The sequence below is a fragment of the Labrus mixtus genome, chromosome 3 (assembly GCF_963584025.1).
Source record: "Labrus mixtus chromosome 3, fLabMix1.1, whole genome shotgun sequence".
In the NCBI taxonomy this organism is placed as follows: Eukaryota; Metazoa; Chordata; class Actinopteri; order Labriformes; family Labridae; genus Labrus; species Labrus mixtus.
Genome location: NC_083614.1, coordinates 32,437,233 through 32,452,945, shown reverse-complemented (window position 1 = coordinate 32,452,945; position 15,713 = coordinate 32,437,233). Strand labels below are relative to the sequence as shown.

The window sequence follows — 15,713 nt, the reverse complement described above, 5'->3', positions numbered from 1 at the left end:
TCTTCTTAGCTACTGAAGCAAGAGACGTTCTGCAGTCAATTAACAGAAGTTAGTTGCAGATCGCGCCCTCTGCTGGTTCAAAAAGAGTATCACACAAAAAATGTCTCATCGATTTGAATTGTCCTTTAATGTTGTTTTTTTGTATTTCAGTTTCACTATGCTGAACATCTTCTTACTTAATGAAACATTGATGCTCCTCTTGAAGATCTGTGTGTTTTATATGTTTATCTCACTGAATCAGACCGTGTTAACTCCTCCCCTCTTGATTGTTTTTTATCCCCTCAGTATGACGGAGCAGTTGGTCCCGACAGATCGACCCGTCAGCGCCTACGGCTTTCGCCCTGATGAACAGTTTTTCCTCAACTACAACAACGGCTCCTCTCGGTAAAGCAGGAATGTCTCACTCTCACACACACACACACACACACACACAGTCACACATTAATGCTGTATGAATATATTCACTCTGTACTTATCAGTATCAATGTGTCTTACGCTTACATTACGCTTTATAAAAGACATTTTTAAGTAGTTGAAGAACAAATGCTGCGTAACAAAGTTCAATGTTCTGATAATAAATGAGGCAGCTGATGATTGAGCACTGAAGATTGTTCTGATTTTACTGTCCTGTTTGACACGAGGGAATGTTTTCCTTTGAACAAAAACTTTTCTGCGGTGATTCAGAAGTCTGATATTTCTGATTTTGTCAACACATCTCACACGCAGACCCAAAACCAGCAACATGTCAGCCCTTCTTTCTTCACTTTCTGATTTCATTTGTCTCTCTAAGCTCCGAGCTTAGGGTTGTCATGATACCAGAATTTTGATAAATAATCGAAAACCTGTTCAATACCTCAGGAACAAAATGTAAAGTTCTTGTTTTAAATTATCAAACATTGCAGGCAAACTCCTGCACACTGTCTCAAATGTACAAAAACAATCGCAAATTTCGGTTATGGAGAGGTTGGCAACTTTTTTGTGCATTTTTGACAAGGCAGCAATTGAATTTATAAAGCATATATAAGGTGTTTCAGCTCTCAGCCTGTCGTTAGTTTGACTGAAAGTTAGACTGAGACAGCATTTCCAGCACGGAGACCGCCATCGATGGGACTCCAGCGCCCCCTGCAGGAGCAGACGGGTGACGTCACTCAGGTTGCATTCTTTAATATTTACAGTCTATGAGTTGAAATTGCCTAGAAACATTGGCAACTTTTTGGTACTAAAAACTTTGTACAATTAAGACAGTGTGCAGAAGTTTGCCTGAAAGTTTTGAAGGATTCTTTTCCCTCCTACACACACGTCTTATGAAACACGTGTAGATGTAAGTTTCAGTGCTTTTCGATTCCATCAATCATCGTTTATAAAATCTCATTACACCGAAAATGTGAGACTATAAAATAAAAAGTGCTATTTATGTTCTTGTTTTGCCTTAAACACACACACATATGGAATCACTGCAGTAGTCTAGCTTAAATTGTCGTCCATCTTTCTGTGAATGTAATTGAAGAAGAAACGTGAACTGCCTTTGTTGTAAACTGTGTTCTGAATTATGAAATATGAGAGAAACTGCTGTTTGATTTTCTTATGTCTCCTTGATGGCGTCTTTGATGTGCCTGCTGCTGCTGCTCTGCTCGGGCCGGCTGAAACACGAGATGCTTCTCTGAGCCGAGATAAATCGTGTAAATGGTCGGAGCTTTATTGTCGTCAAAACTGTATTTTAAACGGTCGCAGATGTTGGATCACTCGCAGCTTTTTGATATTTCTGCATCCAGTGTGTGTCTGTGATGAGTTATTAAAATGTCGTGCACCGTAAATAAATAATCAAAGCATCGCGCTGCATTTGTTTTATTTGCATATTAAACAGTTTATTGTTTATGATTTGAATAATGGAAACCAGAGAGAGTTTGTTTATAGACTCTGGTTTTTTTATTATTCATATTTCCACACAATGTTTCCATCAACAGCTTACAGTCAGATAAATGTGTCATTAACCAAGTCTGAATGAGATGCTCTTCAGGTGAAGGCACGCACAGGTGTACAGACCCAGTTTCCACGGCAACCACATTCACGTGGATGAGGTCGGTTTCCGTCGGCATCGGGAGGCAACATGGAGGTTACTGGAAAGGCACTTTGATGAGCTACTTCTTCAGTTCTGTTCGTAGGTATAAAATAAATCCTTTATGAGGTCAAAAAAATAATCACATTCAAGAAAAAAAATATATAAATTCTTCTGTTTTAGTCGGAGTTTCAGGGGATATTTCCTTCAGCTGATGCATGCATATGGTGTGATATCTGTCGGAGGGATTTCTAGAAGTGACTGGAGAGCCATGACATTAACATCCATCTTCACTTCAAAGCAAGACCTTCCCATAAATATTATTATTTTTTACTTTTTTTTATATAAATCTACCACAATTTAACATTTCTTCACGATCATAATAAAAAAAAGTTTTCCTAATTCTAATTAAAACTAAAAATCATTTTAGTGTTAAAAACAGAGCAGTTGGTTTAAAAACATCCAAACAGCTGATATATATCGATTTGTGTAAATGATTCATATAAATAGTTTACCAACATTTCATGCATATGTGTTTAAAAAAGTCCATGGAAGCTCCTCTGGATGACTCTCAGGAATCTTTCTCCTGCTTTTGTTTTAAATTAATGATGATTGGATGAAAGCTACCGTCACATTCAGGTGAAAAAACGAGTTCCCTTTGGTAGAATAACGTCTCGAGTTATCTTCGTTTCTCGTCTTCATTCTTCTTCTTCTTTTGGGATTCCGCTCGGGTAACGCCGCACCAGCTCCTCCACCTCGATCACCTCCTCCACCAGGTCCCGGATCTGCTTGATGGAGTCCAGAGGTGGGGCTTCAGGGCTGGAGGGCGTGTCCTCTTTAGCGTCTGCCGCCTCCACCGGGGACTCCACGCTCGCTCCTGCCTCGATGTTCCCGCTCACAACGACGCTCACAGCTTCTTCCGTCTGCGCCTGAGGAGACGGCTCATCGCTTGCAGCGGGCTCGTCTGAGCTCACAGGCGATTTACTCGGGTTGGCCTCATCTTCCAGGACATCCGAGGTGGTTGAGACTTCGTCCTCACTGCACGGCGTGCCTTTGACCTCCTCAGTGGACTCCACATCTGACGGCGCAGACTCACTTCCCACGGACACATCCAGAGAATTTGGGTCTGATGACACAGCTGGTTCGGACTCCTGTCTCTTCAAGTCCCGGCTGACTTCTGCAAGTGTAACTGCAGGTGTTTCATCACTAGAGGGAGCCTCTAGCTTGATGTCTGAGCGTGCACAGAGGGTCTCCTCCTCGCTGCTGGCTGCAGGTTGTGAAACTGAACCCTCCTCTAAAGTGTTTGCCGGTTCATTTGTAGGATCAGAACTTGTTACAGGTGCGTCTACCTGCGCTGCTGCTTCTACTTCTACATCTGTTTTTATACTTTCCATAACAGCGGGGATTGCTGACACAGTGATTTCTGCTTCTGTTGGAGCGTCTGTGCTCTGTGTTTGAGGCTCAGCAGCCGCCTCAACTTTCTCTGTTATGACAGAAACCACTTCAGTCTCTGGAGCTGCTGCAGCTTTTACTTCTGGTGTCTCACTCTGAATTGTTGTTTCTGCTAAAGCAGGAGTGTCGGCTTCTTCCTTCACTGTCAAGAACACGTCTTCTGCTTCAGGTGTGATAACCTCAGCGGCCTCTACCTCGCTGACGACGACACTCTGACCATCTTTTTGCTCTACCTTCCCCAGAGGTGTTTCAGTGACCGTCACTTCCTCATTCTGCGGCTGCACGTCAGTCCCCTTCACCTCCCGCTCCTCCTCCTTCTTCTCAGGACTGGTGGACAAACCGTTCACCGCCAGAGGAGATGGGGGCAGGGGCTCGGAGGAGGAGGAGGAGGAGGTTTTACCCGGGGAGGTTTTAGGCATGGCAGGGCTGCCCGGAGTGGAGGCAGACGGGGAAGAGAGGCTGGAGCGGCTGGACTGACTGAGCAGGTCTCTGCTGTCATTGAACAGGTTGTACTTCTTCAGACTCGCCGCCTCCTTCACGACTGCAGGAGGAGAGAACAGGAGAAGTTAGAGGAGTCACACCAAGCTGGGTATCAACTCGATAAGTAAACCCAGAGTTTCTATAGTACGTTCATTTAAAAAGGTAAAATAACCGTCACATGACCAGTTATACACAAGTCTGCAGCCAGAGCAAACTCGGATATTTGAAAAATGTGAGAAAGTTAAGCGCCTAATCCAGACTAAAATCACAGCTGCAGCGACAAATGCAGGAAGAACTTGGAACAAAAACAATCGCTGAGTGGGAAAGCACAATGTAAGGCTTATAACACGACTTCATCATCATTAGTGCAAGGCCTGTTGGACAGTTTTAAGACGTAATATTTCAGCTATAAAGATGAACATGAAAACATAAATAAGAGCCGTAAATATGCTTCATTTGAATCTTACAGGCCCTGACACACCGAGCAGATGTTAAAGAACTAGTTGCGACAAATGCAGACTGTGGCGTCTCGCCTCACGTCTTGGCCAAAAAGTTGCACTTGAACACACCGCAAAGACTACAGCCGACGGACAACCACCACGTATGTTCTGCTCATGCATGAGAGGAAATAACTCTCCATGCCAGCAGGGGGCGGGAGTCCGTTGCTATGATACGAGAAGAGCACTTTCACACCGCTATCGGTCACCACTCGTATTATAGGTCGTCTACTAATGGAGAATAATGTCTGATAAAAAGTTGAAAATGGCGCTGGCGTTGTCAGTTCTTGGTCTTTTAGTGGAAAAAGAAAAGAAGAGGCGGAGGAGACAAATAAGGAGAAACCGCTCTAATGGGTGAAAGCATGGAGACTACAGAGACATGCTCAAGGGACTTTACTGAACCTGAGAGGAGAGCTGGAGAGAAATGAAACCTCCCAACAGCCAATCAGAGAGATCCCTCTCACTGACCAAATTGGCCAAAAAGACAGACGGGGGGCCGACTGGTAGCGACTGCAAAAACTAGGGCGACGACCGCTCACCGACGGTCCAATTAGGACAAACGGGCGACGATCTCCTTGGTGTGTCAGAGCCTTTATATGTACAGTAAGAAGAAAAGCTTTGGTGCTTTGATAAGTTTCTGTTGTAGGAGTTTCTCAGTTTGGCTTCAATTGCAAACAAACTAAACCCAGCATCCTGTTTCAGGTTTGTGCTGAGGTTCGGGTTTGTTTATTAGATCTCCAGAGTGACAAGAGAATATAATATCTTATTTTACAGCTTTATTTTCATGTACGCTGCACGATACTTTTGTATACGTCTGAATGTAAAATTAATAAAGATTGTATTGTTAAAGACAGAAGATGGGAAACACATGATATCATACCTGTGGTGACCTCTTTGTCCAGCGTTTGCAGCAGGATGTCCTCATAAACGTTCTCCACGTTGACGAAGTTGGAGTGTTCGGTGTAGATGGATTGTTCGAGTCCCTGAAGCTCCTGAACAGAAACAAAAATGAGTCATGCTGGAGTTTGTCTTTTTATATTTGAAAAGTTCTAAAAAACTTTAACGCTGAATGAAATATATCGGCGTAGATTTCACAATGATTTTACACCTAAAAATCTTTTTCTAAACGCTTTTAATTTCTGTTAGTACTTCCTACTGGAGTTTGACATTTCACAGCTTAATGGTAGCACATTATTGACCATTTAGGAACGTACTTGCATCCTTGACAAACAGAATAAACCTGGCTCAGACTCGTTAAATTCTAGCTTTTTGTGAAAAGAAAATGTATTCTAAATTTTCAGTGGAAATGAAATCTTTTGCTGAATACCATACAGAAGAAAAGTGGCTGTATGGCAAGAAAAGGGTCACAATTCTTTTTTAAACATAAAATAAAAACCTTTAAACTGCAGTAGAGATTTCAGGCTGAAAGTTAAAGGCAAGAATTTTCACTTCAATATGATTATTTTAGAAATCAAACAATATCTATCTACAAAAAAACAAGTTCCACTTGTCCACCACTGTCTATATCAGTGGTTCTCAACTCGTCTAGCCTCATTACCCACCACCGACCCCTCCATGAGAAATCACGACCCAAATTTCTGATATTTTACAACCGAAAAACTGTGCAGGAGGCAAGAAACTGAACAAATCAAACACGTTTAAAAAGCGCTCTGTAGACTTTTGAGACCATTTTTATCCCAGGCACACTTTCCTGACCAACTGCAAACGGCTTTGCGACCCACTTTTGGGTCCCGACCCACCAGTTGAGAACCTCTGGTCTATATTGTACAAATATTCTAAAACTTTATACAGCGTGCAGTTTGCTTGCAATCGTTGATGGAGTCAGTCCTGTCCTCATGAAGTAAATGTTTGAATGTGATTCAGTACTTTTTAATACTGTCTTCAGTAAAAGAAAGGAGATTGTATCCTTCTGAAACAGCTGGTATTCAAGAACCAAAACATTTGTCCACTAAGGCTTGTAATGAGTCGTTTGTGTTGTGAAGTGGTTCTAACGATATCTCAGGGTTAACTGAGGCTGTGGAGACGCCCCCCGCTTCCTCGAAAGAAACGATGATTATGTTTTATATATCTGTGAGCAGATGATTCAAAGATCACGTCTGTGGAACATTCGGTATGTAATATGTTGTTGAAACATTGTGACTGTGCGGGTGTTTGTGTTTGAGTGAGGCTCACAGATTTGCAGGTCGGGGCGAGATTCTTCTTGATGAAGGGCAGAGTGATGGAAACCAGAGCCTCTCTGGAGATCCTCTTCCTCACTGTGCTGCTGTCGTAATCATATTGCTGCAGGAAACACACAGAGGAGAAGAAGCACTTGATGTCTTTGGGTCAGGTTTTTAACAGCTATGGTCTTTACAAAATTAGCTTCACATGTAGATTAGGACTCAAAAGAAAAATCCTCCTCCAAAAGAATTTGTGTATTGTGTCTGTGTTACAGAAAAAATAAACATCCCATGCACAACCTCTTAAAGGTCCCATATTCTGCTTTTTCTGGTTTTATCTGCTCTTTAGTGTGTTTTCCAAGTGTCCTGTGCATGTTTAGACACATCTATGTGCAAAAATTCAAAGTCTGCAGAAACGCGGCTTCTCCTACGTCCTCCTGTTAGCTGTAGCATTAGCTGCATGTAACGCTCGGTTCTAGCCCCCCTCCATAAAAATTTGTCAGTGCGACGTCATTGTCAGTGTGAGATCACTGATCTAAGCCCATTGGCTCGTTGTGGCAAGCCCAGCAGCTCATGTTGAAATTTCCGAGACGCGTCCTGAGCAACTGACCAATAACGACAGAGCGGATCGGCAGACCAATCAAAGCAGACTTGGCCCACGTGGGGTCTAACAGTGTGGGCTCAGCAGAGCGTAGCTGACGGACTCAGAGCGTAGAGGGAGCAAGGAGGAGCAGTACATGAAAACAGACACTTTTTTATAACTTTATCTATTGTGAACGTACAAAAGTAGGAACATAGATTAAATATACGAACCCCAAAAAGCGCAGAATATTGGCTCTTTAAAAGCCACCAAACCCTGTTTACAAGATTCAAAATATCACCTTGCAGAACAACGAAGTTTCTGCACTAAAACTTCCTGATAGGACCGTTCTTTTGGATGACCTTTTGATACACAAACATGGATCAAAACTAACCAATCCGGTTTGCAGTATTTTACAGTTTTACAGATTTATTTCCTCTCTGTGGTCATTTGTGGTTTCAAAAAGCAACTTACTCTCAAACAAAAAGGTTTATCTCTGTTGGGATCTTTTTTTATGATGCTTTCAGACACTTAGAAATCGATCTGTAGCCGAGCGGTTAGTGCCGTGTACAGAGGCTAAAGTCCCTGGAGGCGGGCCGCGCGGGTTCAAATCCAATGGTGGCTCCTTTCCCGCATGTCATTCCCCTCTATCTCCGTGATTTCTGACTATCTACTGTCCTGTTTCTGAATAAAGGCATAAAAAGCCCCAAAATGAATCATTAAAAAAAAAAAAAGGATTGTAATGCTGTTCCAAAAATGTCTGTAATTATGACTCAATCAGACCAAAAAAAATAGCTAACATAAGGCCCCAGTTAAATTAAAATGACTCCCACTTTAAATACATTTAAGAAACTTTGTCATTATTATGAAAAAGAAAACTGTTTCCAAAGAAAAAAGGCTGAAGTTTGTGTTTTTTGTATCTTAAAAGTCTAATTGGAGCCGTGCTGCGTTTTTGGAACTTTGAAACTACTTTTACTAATTTAATTTAATTTCCAACACCAACATGTTTATTCTGCTCTTGAGTTGTAAATGTCTGACCTTCAGCACTCTGTGTTTTGCCTTTTCGATGGCAGAGCCGGGGTTGTACTGGTTGTCCTGGACGGCTTTGTAGAACAGCTGCTCGAACGTGTACGCTGCATTCTCCATCAGCTGAAACACACACACACACACACACACACACACACACACACACACACACACACACACACACACACACACACACACACACACACACACACACACACACACACACACACACACACACACACACACACACACACACACACACACACACACACACACACACACACACACACACACACACACAGGATGAGATCAGATCAGATCAGACAGCTGCTCCCAATACAGAGCAGAAACAAAACATCTGGAAGTCCGATCAGTGTGAAATAAAATCAGCAGCAGCCCACGTCTGAGCTGAGTCTGTCTTTGTTTTAGCTCGGAGACGCTGAGTCGATGTATTGAAGGAACATATATTACAATCACAAGTGTGTCATGAATGTCTGTTAATAAAATGAGTAACATCGTCCGCCCACTCCGTCTGCCTGAGCTGAAAAATGAAAGCGTCGCTGTCTGTCTGAAGTAGACGTTGAAGGAAGAACACATGCTCTTTGTGTGTGTATACGGTTGAAACATCATTAAAGGCAGGGTTGGTAATTTTCAAAATCTAGCATGATTTTGAAAGTAGCATTCCCTCAGTGCTCCGTCTGCACCCCCTCCCCTCTGTGCTCCCTCAAAAGCCACGCCCCCTCACTTACATGCACAAGCGCCGTCGCTCCAGATGTGGACCTCAGCTCATCTCTTTGAAAGAAAGGAATTTCTAAATTTGGGTGCACAGGACTTTTTTTATTTTATTTTTTTTATTTGGCGTCATGTCTCGAAACAGGTAACCATATCCTTTGTTTTTTAAAAGAATCATAAAGTTTTGAAGGACAGCACTAATAAACATTGCTCAGACGCATTTCCCCTTTTGGGACAAAATGTAAAAAAGCATAAAATATCTTTGTTAAGATTACAACAACCGTATTTGTGTGTTTTTGAAATGGTCAGAAATAGTCCATTTACAATAAAAGTCCCCACTTGGTAGTGTAGGCATGAACGTGTGTGTCCACAGCGGTCCTGATGTGGTCCGTGTACATGACGGTCCCCGGTTAGTACATTAGGCATGAATGTGTGTGTGTGTGTGTGTGTGTGTGTGTGTGTGCAGATTGGTGTCGCTGTACCTGCTGCAGGTCGATCTGAGCGCTGTGGATCACTCCTGTGATGTTTTGGAAACCAAACCTCTCCTGCAGGTGCTTCAGTTTCTCCTGCAGGGAGCCGATCATCTGGTAGCAGCTCTGCAGGTTCGGTCTCGCCATCTCGGCCAAAGACTGCAAAGGGAGAGAGAAATAACCAGGGTCACTCATCAGCTGCGTTTTTCCCGTTGCATGAAGACCCTTATTAGGAACTCAGTTTTCCACTAACATGAGAACATTTTTCCCATTTCCCAAAAGGCAGGGTTGTTAATTCCCTCCAGATCCACTTTTTAAGATGTTGGTGTAAATTGTCTTTAGGTCCTGACAGACATTAATAACTCATGTGCTCTTAAAAAGGAACAAAGAAAATCCATCATCTGTATCAGTTTGTAAGTCTGTAAAAACTTCCACCAATGTCTGCCACGAGGTACCAATCTGATGAACCAATCAGACGCCTCCCTGTCTCCCTGCTCGCTCTCTACCTCTTGTGTTCACTAGATCACACTCAAAGCGTGAGCTGAAGTCCGCTTCTGGAACAACGGCGCTCGTGCACGTAAGTGAGGGGGCGTGGCTTTAGAGGGAGCACAGAGGGGAGGGGGTGCAGACGGAGCACTGAGGGAATGCTACTTTCAAAATCATGGTAGTTTTCGAAAATTACCAACCCTGCCTTTAAGTGTGTGCAAAGATCGCTCTAAACAGAGTGACAGTCACAACCTTACAACATATGACAAATCACATGTGAGCATGTGAATTCATCGAAGGTTTATAACCGTAAACAACATTTATTTTCCATCATCTTTCCCTCTGCAGAAGAGGACGTTAACCTCGTTGTTTCATAACGATCTGCAGCTTTTTCTGCTCATTTTGCTCCAACACACAAATGGAGTTATAGAAGCACCGGGACAGATGGATAACAAATCATGAAAATACCCACTTGTTCTTCAGAAATCTCATTCTGTCAAACCAACTGTCCAAAAAACAAAGTCATATTTATAGTCGCACAAGACGGAGGAAATCAGCGAGTCGTAACAGCTGAGAGCAGACACTTGAGTATACTTCTCCTTTTTATTTAAAATAAATAACGCCGCAGCAATTCTTCAAAGGTTAAAAATAAAATGGCTGTCGATGAATTTTCCATGAGATGCATCAATAAATGTTTGATTCTGTGTTGTCAGGTTAATGTTGCTTATTAAAAACAGACAAACAAGTTCATATTTCTGTGACAGTAAAATATTAATTTGACGACTTCATTCTTATTACGTCAGCTATTCTGAACAAACCTTTTTCACTTGCTCGTTGTCGTTCACCTCCTGACACACCTGGTCCATCATGTTCTCACTCAGCTGACGTCCCTCCTGGAAACCCGAGCTGATTGGCTCCATCAGCTCCTCCAGGACGGAGGCCAGGTACGGCTGCACCTTCTCCGAGCTCAGCTTCTCTGCCGGCTCCGTTACTTTGTCTGAAGAGAGAAATTAATTAAATACTTAATCTGAGGGAACACCGCAGCCTGATTCTACACACACAGTATCATTTATATCAGTAAATGCAGCTCATCCTGTGTGAGTCACAAAGCAAAAATAACAAGAAAATTTAATTCACCTCTGACTTTTTCCTCCAGCTGCCGTCTGGACCCGCGGATCTGGTCCATGTCCGAGTGGATCAGAACCTCCTGCTGCCTAACTGACACGCGGCACTCCTCCTTCAGCGCCGAGAGTCCCTCCAGAAGATGCTCCTGAATCAGGTAGTACGCCGCCTCCACCGTCTGGGAACAATCAGTGAATTAAGGAGGACGGAAGATTTACAGTTTCACAGTTCAGTGCCTGCAGCATGAATGCGTCACATTTTATTTCAGATTTAAGTGGCCCATACAAACCTGAAACGTACATCTACATGGATTTTCAAATTCTCTCCATGTGCCAATTTACAAACAATAATAATGTTTCATTTACAAGGAAAAGCAGTATCATCAGATATAAAGTCAGAGTGAATATTGAGAAGTTCAAAATAAAAGTCAACTCACAGCGAACCAAACTCTCTTCTTCTCCGTCTTCTTGGCTTTAAGTCGAGGCAGCATTTCTTTCTCGAGAGACGGCAGCAGCTGCTCCATCACCAGGTTGGCCATCACCTGCAAACACACAAACAAACAGAAATCAGATGAAACTTTTTGTTCTAGAAAGTGTTAAGCGGGGGCGGCAGTAGCTCAGTCCGTAGGGACTTGGGTTGGGAACCGAGGGGGGTCGCCGGTTCAATTGCGGACCATAATGTGGACAGAGGCGCTGCTCGTCAACAGGCAAGGCAGGCAACTGCTTGGGGGGGCCCAGACCAATAGGGGGCCCCTAAGGGCTGACAAACTTTAAACTTCAGTACAGCAGTGGCTCAAAATGCGCAAATTTACAACGGCAGTAGAAAACCTACCTAAAGGGGCCTGACAGCACTCATCGTCGTTTCCCTGCTAAGTGTTGCATGAATTATTGCTGTTAAAACACTAGAAAAAATAATAGGTAACAAAGAGGAGTAAGTGTCAGGAAACTGGCGGACATGATGGTGATGAACGCTGGTTGGAGGGGCCCCAAATTAATTTTTGCCGAGGGCCCCAACAGACTCTCGAATCGCCCCTGAATATGGAAGCTGGTCTGGTAGCTGGAGAGGTGCCAGGACATTTCCAGAGCACTGCACCTGGTGTGTAGCAGCCCCACTCTGACATCTCTCCACTAATACATGTCCACAGCTCCTGTTTGTGCATGTGTGTGATTCAGACCTATATGTGTGTGTGAGAAGCATGTCTCTAAATAACAGAGTTATAAAGCAGGATTTCCCCTCGTATATCAAAATCCCAAAAATAAACACCTCAGGTTGCTTGTGTTGTTCTTACTCTCTGATGTTTGTCGCTTTGGATAAAAGCGTCTGCTAAGTGAATTGTAGGTTACTAAAGTTAAGAGATTTCTAATTGTTGTCCCGTCTGCAGCAAAGAGGTCTGAATCAAGGCAGTATGAATGAGTCGCTAGTCTATTTATGGTCCAAACTTTGTTTGGTTTTAATATGAATGAACTCAAAGTTATTTGAGACTTCTGTAAGCAGGTTGTACGATTGACTGAAATCTGATGAATGACTGTTCAATGTTCTTAAAACGACACGTTCACCAATCAGTAATTATATCAGAGATTGGTCGATTCCAACTGAAATAATTGAAATCTTTTATTGGTGACAATATGCCGATCAATTCTATGTTTGCATCTATGAATGAGTTCACATGGAATTGAGGATCCCTGTTTTCATCGGGTTGTCTTTTCTTTTTTTTTGTTGTTAACATCATATCCTGATTTCAGGACGCGGGATAAGCCCCTTGTCCTGATTTTGTTTTGCTACCTGGAGAACTCAGAAAGAAAATGAGATGCTGTGGCATGTTTACGCCTTACATCTGTACTGAAGGCTGCCGACTACCTGCACGGGCGCCGCCTCAGCCAAGAGATGTATCAGCAAAACAAACATGGCGGCTACAACGAGAGCGTCTCACTTCTGGAGCGACCAAGAAATGTTTGATATTTTCTGTCACTCTCCTCTCCTCGATATGAGGCGGATACATCATAACTGCAACACCATGTCATCATTTCATAGAGCTAAGCCTGCAACATGCCTCAGTGGTCTCATTTTTCTCAGATTTCTTAATTGCTGCGGTTTGTGTTGTAAAAGATAAACACCACAGGCGCCTGCACGGATAAGATGCAGTAATGAGAAACCAGGATTCTAGTGTTCATCATGTGTACGGGGACATGAAGAAGCAGGTTTCTCTGTGTGCATGAAAACACCAGATCCTGAAAATGATCAGAACCAGGAGAAGACTCAGAACCAGGATACTCCAGTCTAATCAGATTCATTAAAACTCCATTAAAATAATCGGCACTCTCAGCAGCTTTCAAGAGGTCGAATCAGACCCAAAATCGGTCTTAATATCATCCAGTGTATGACCAGCTTAATGCACTTATTCAGCTTTAAACCTATAATTCATTTTCCATAACACATTTCTCCGGTTGTGTTGCGCTGTCCTTATGACTTTTAATTTGCTGTGTTTGTGTTTTTACCCCGTGCGGTTAATCTAATCTCCCTTCTCAGGACAATAAAGGTCTGAACTGAAAGTCTGCTTCGAATGAATTTAACCCTACGATCCAATATGCAATATCCTGAGTATGGAAGGATAAAGTTTAGAGTATAAAAAAAAGTCTTAAATAAATGTTTTTTGACTTCCAAACGGATTCATTTCATTGTAACTTTTACACGTCTGAGTTTTGTGTTTTTCCCCCACAAAATGAGTCTGTAACTCAACGTTGGAAAAAATCCTTAGATTGAAGAAGTGACTTTTTGGAAATAGTTGGGTGCTTCTTTTATTTAAGTAGTCCTTTAAGTGAACACTGTGCACACACTGAAGGCCACACACACATGTTCTGTCCAAATAACTGCCCTGACAACGTGACAGATTCATGGATTTGCAGCTGTGCTTCTAACAGTCGGTGCATCAGTTTGTGTTGTTCCTGCAGGCAACATTTCATTCATTCCTCTCATTTCTCAGCTCTGACTCGTGGGCGTGTGTGTGTGTGTGTGTGTTTATGTGTGTGTGTAAGATGAGAGCTATGCAGAAGTGGGAAGAAAGCAGGTTAGTGAGTGTGAGTGCTGTGGTGCAGAAAAAACAGGAAATGTCCAACTTGTTGCTAATGTAAATTGTCTTTAAGTTTGTGTGTGTGTGTGTGTGTGTGTGTGTGTGTGTTTTCCTGCAGCGACTAAAACTTCCTCTCACCTCCGACTAATTGTGAACACAATGGAGCGTTTCTGTGGGAGGATTCCTGCTCTGTTTTAGACGGAGCAGAGAGGAAAAAAAGAGCAGGAAGCATCGCGCCGAGCCGAGCAACGAAAAGAGAGAGAGAGAGAGAGAGTAAAGCGAGAGTAAAGAGGACAGTCGTCTCCTCACTGAGCATGCTCAGACTGTCTCTGCTGCTGCTGCTGGAAACCACAGATTAAGGCAAGCAGAGCGAGAGGATGCAAACAAGCCGCAACTCTGTATGACACACACCCTTCATGCAAATACTCTGCGGTGTGTAAACAGGAGAGCTTTTCTCTTGTTCGTCTCTGAACAACAGCACATAAAAGATTAGGAACGAAACAATGACAAAAGGGTTTAAGAGCTGACTTTGAAGTTTTTAAGACGGAAAAACAAATCCAGAATTCTGCAGGAAATCAGAACCTCAATGAAAAACTTCTTTAGATCCGCAGATGAAAATTAACTCGCTGTTGAATCTGTGTTTTCTTGACTTGACCTTTATAAAAAGACTTTCAGGTGGAAGGAGACTGTGACGATACTTCCAAACATCATTTAACACTCCCAGGTCTACACTCCCTCCCCCCCACTACGCTCTGCCAATGAAAGGCGTCTGATCCAACCTTCACAACAGGGTCCTAAGACGCTGACTAGACTCTTCTCCTCTGTCGCCCCCCGGTGGTGGAATGAACTTCCAAACTCCATGTGATCTGCAGAGTCCCTCTGCACCTTTAAGAAAAAGCTAAAGACCCAGCTCTTTCATGAATACCTACTAACTTAATGATGATGGTCTCCATATTATTGATGATGATGATGGTAATGACGATGGTTTTTGTTTGATAACGACGACTTATAAGATGGTTTCTATACTGATTAGAGCTCTCAAGAACTGCCCTCAATGTTGTGCTTTGCCTCTGGTCACTTCCTGTCAGCACCTGTGTGTCCAATCAGACTCAAAGCTGATCGTTTGCTCTTACTGACATTGTTCCCTTTTTTCTAGATCCTTGCTTGTGTTGTTCTTACTCTCTGATGTACGTCACTTTGGATAAAAGTGAATTGTAGAATTTTGTCCTAGGATGGATGGCCTTTTGTCTATTTGTATTTAGAAACTTGTGGTGATGGTAACGTCTGAGAGGGATAAATTAAATGCACATGAAGAAGAAAACGAGACGTACCCTGACGTCACTTCCGATCAGCATGTCCCAGGACTCGTATCGTTCTTTGTCCTGCCTGTAGAGCTGGATGGCCTTGAGGAACGCCTGCACCTCGCACGTCGTCTTCTTCAGGAAGTCTGAGAGCCGAGAGACAGATAAACAGGCAAGGTGAGCAACAAAAACAAACCTCGTATGATGTGAATAGTCTGGGTAATGTAGTGTGTCATCATCGGTCCGGGGTCACTGACAATGAAA

The 15,713-nt window shown here is 42.9% G+C and overlaps 2 protein-coding genes and 1 long non-coding RNA gene across 3 annotated transcripts in view; 2 read left to right on the top strand and 1 right to left on the bottom strand.

Moving 5' to 3' along the window:
* kifap3a (kinesin-associated protein 3a) overlaps positions 1–1,831 on the top strand; it is a 34,547-nt gene extending 32,716 nt beyond the window's left edge. The window contains exon 20 of the mRNA XM_061034961.1: positions 286–1,831. Coding sequence (XP_060890944.1) covers positions 286–388 — 103 coding nt within the window. The 3' untranslated portion in view covers positions 389–1,831. The remainder of the gene's footprint in view (positions 1–285) is intronic.
* The window catches only part of LOC132972089 (uncharacterized), a 473,300-nt gene that overhangs the window by 436,932 nt on the left and 20,655 nt on the right, over positions 1–15,713 (top strand). The window lies entirely within an intron of this gene.
* niban1a (niban apoptosis regulator 1a) overlaps positions 1,904–15,713 on the bottom strand; it is a 35,894-nt gene continuing 22,084 nt past the window's right edge. The window contains exons 6-14 of the mRNA XM_061034960.1: positions 15,480–15,595; positions 11,518–11,622; positions 11,097–11,259; positions 10,778–10,956; positions 9,486–9,632; positions 8,284–8,394; positions 6,679–6,786; positions 5,366–5,477; positions 1,904–4,049 (exon numbers count right to left, since the gene is read on the bottom strand). Coding sequence (XP_060890943.1) covers positions 2,755–4,049; positions 5,366–5,477; positions 6,679–6,786; positions 8,284–8,394; positions 9,486–9,632; positions 10,778–10,956; positions 11,097–11,259; positions 11,518–11,622; positions 15,480–15,595 — 2,336 coding nt within the window. The 3' untranslated portion in view covers positions 1,904–2,754. The remainder of the gene's footprint in view (positions 4,050–5,365; positions 5,478–6,678; positions 6,787–8,283; positions 8,395–9,485; positions 9,633–10,777; positions 10,957–11,096; positions 11,260–11,517; positions 11,623–15,479; positions 15,596–15,713) is intronic.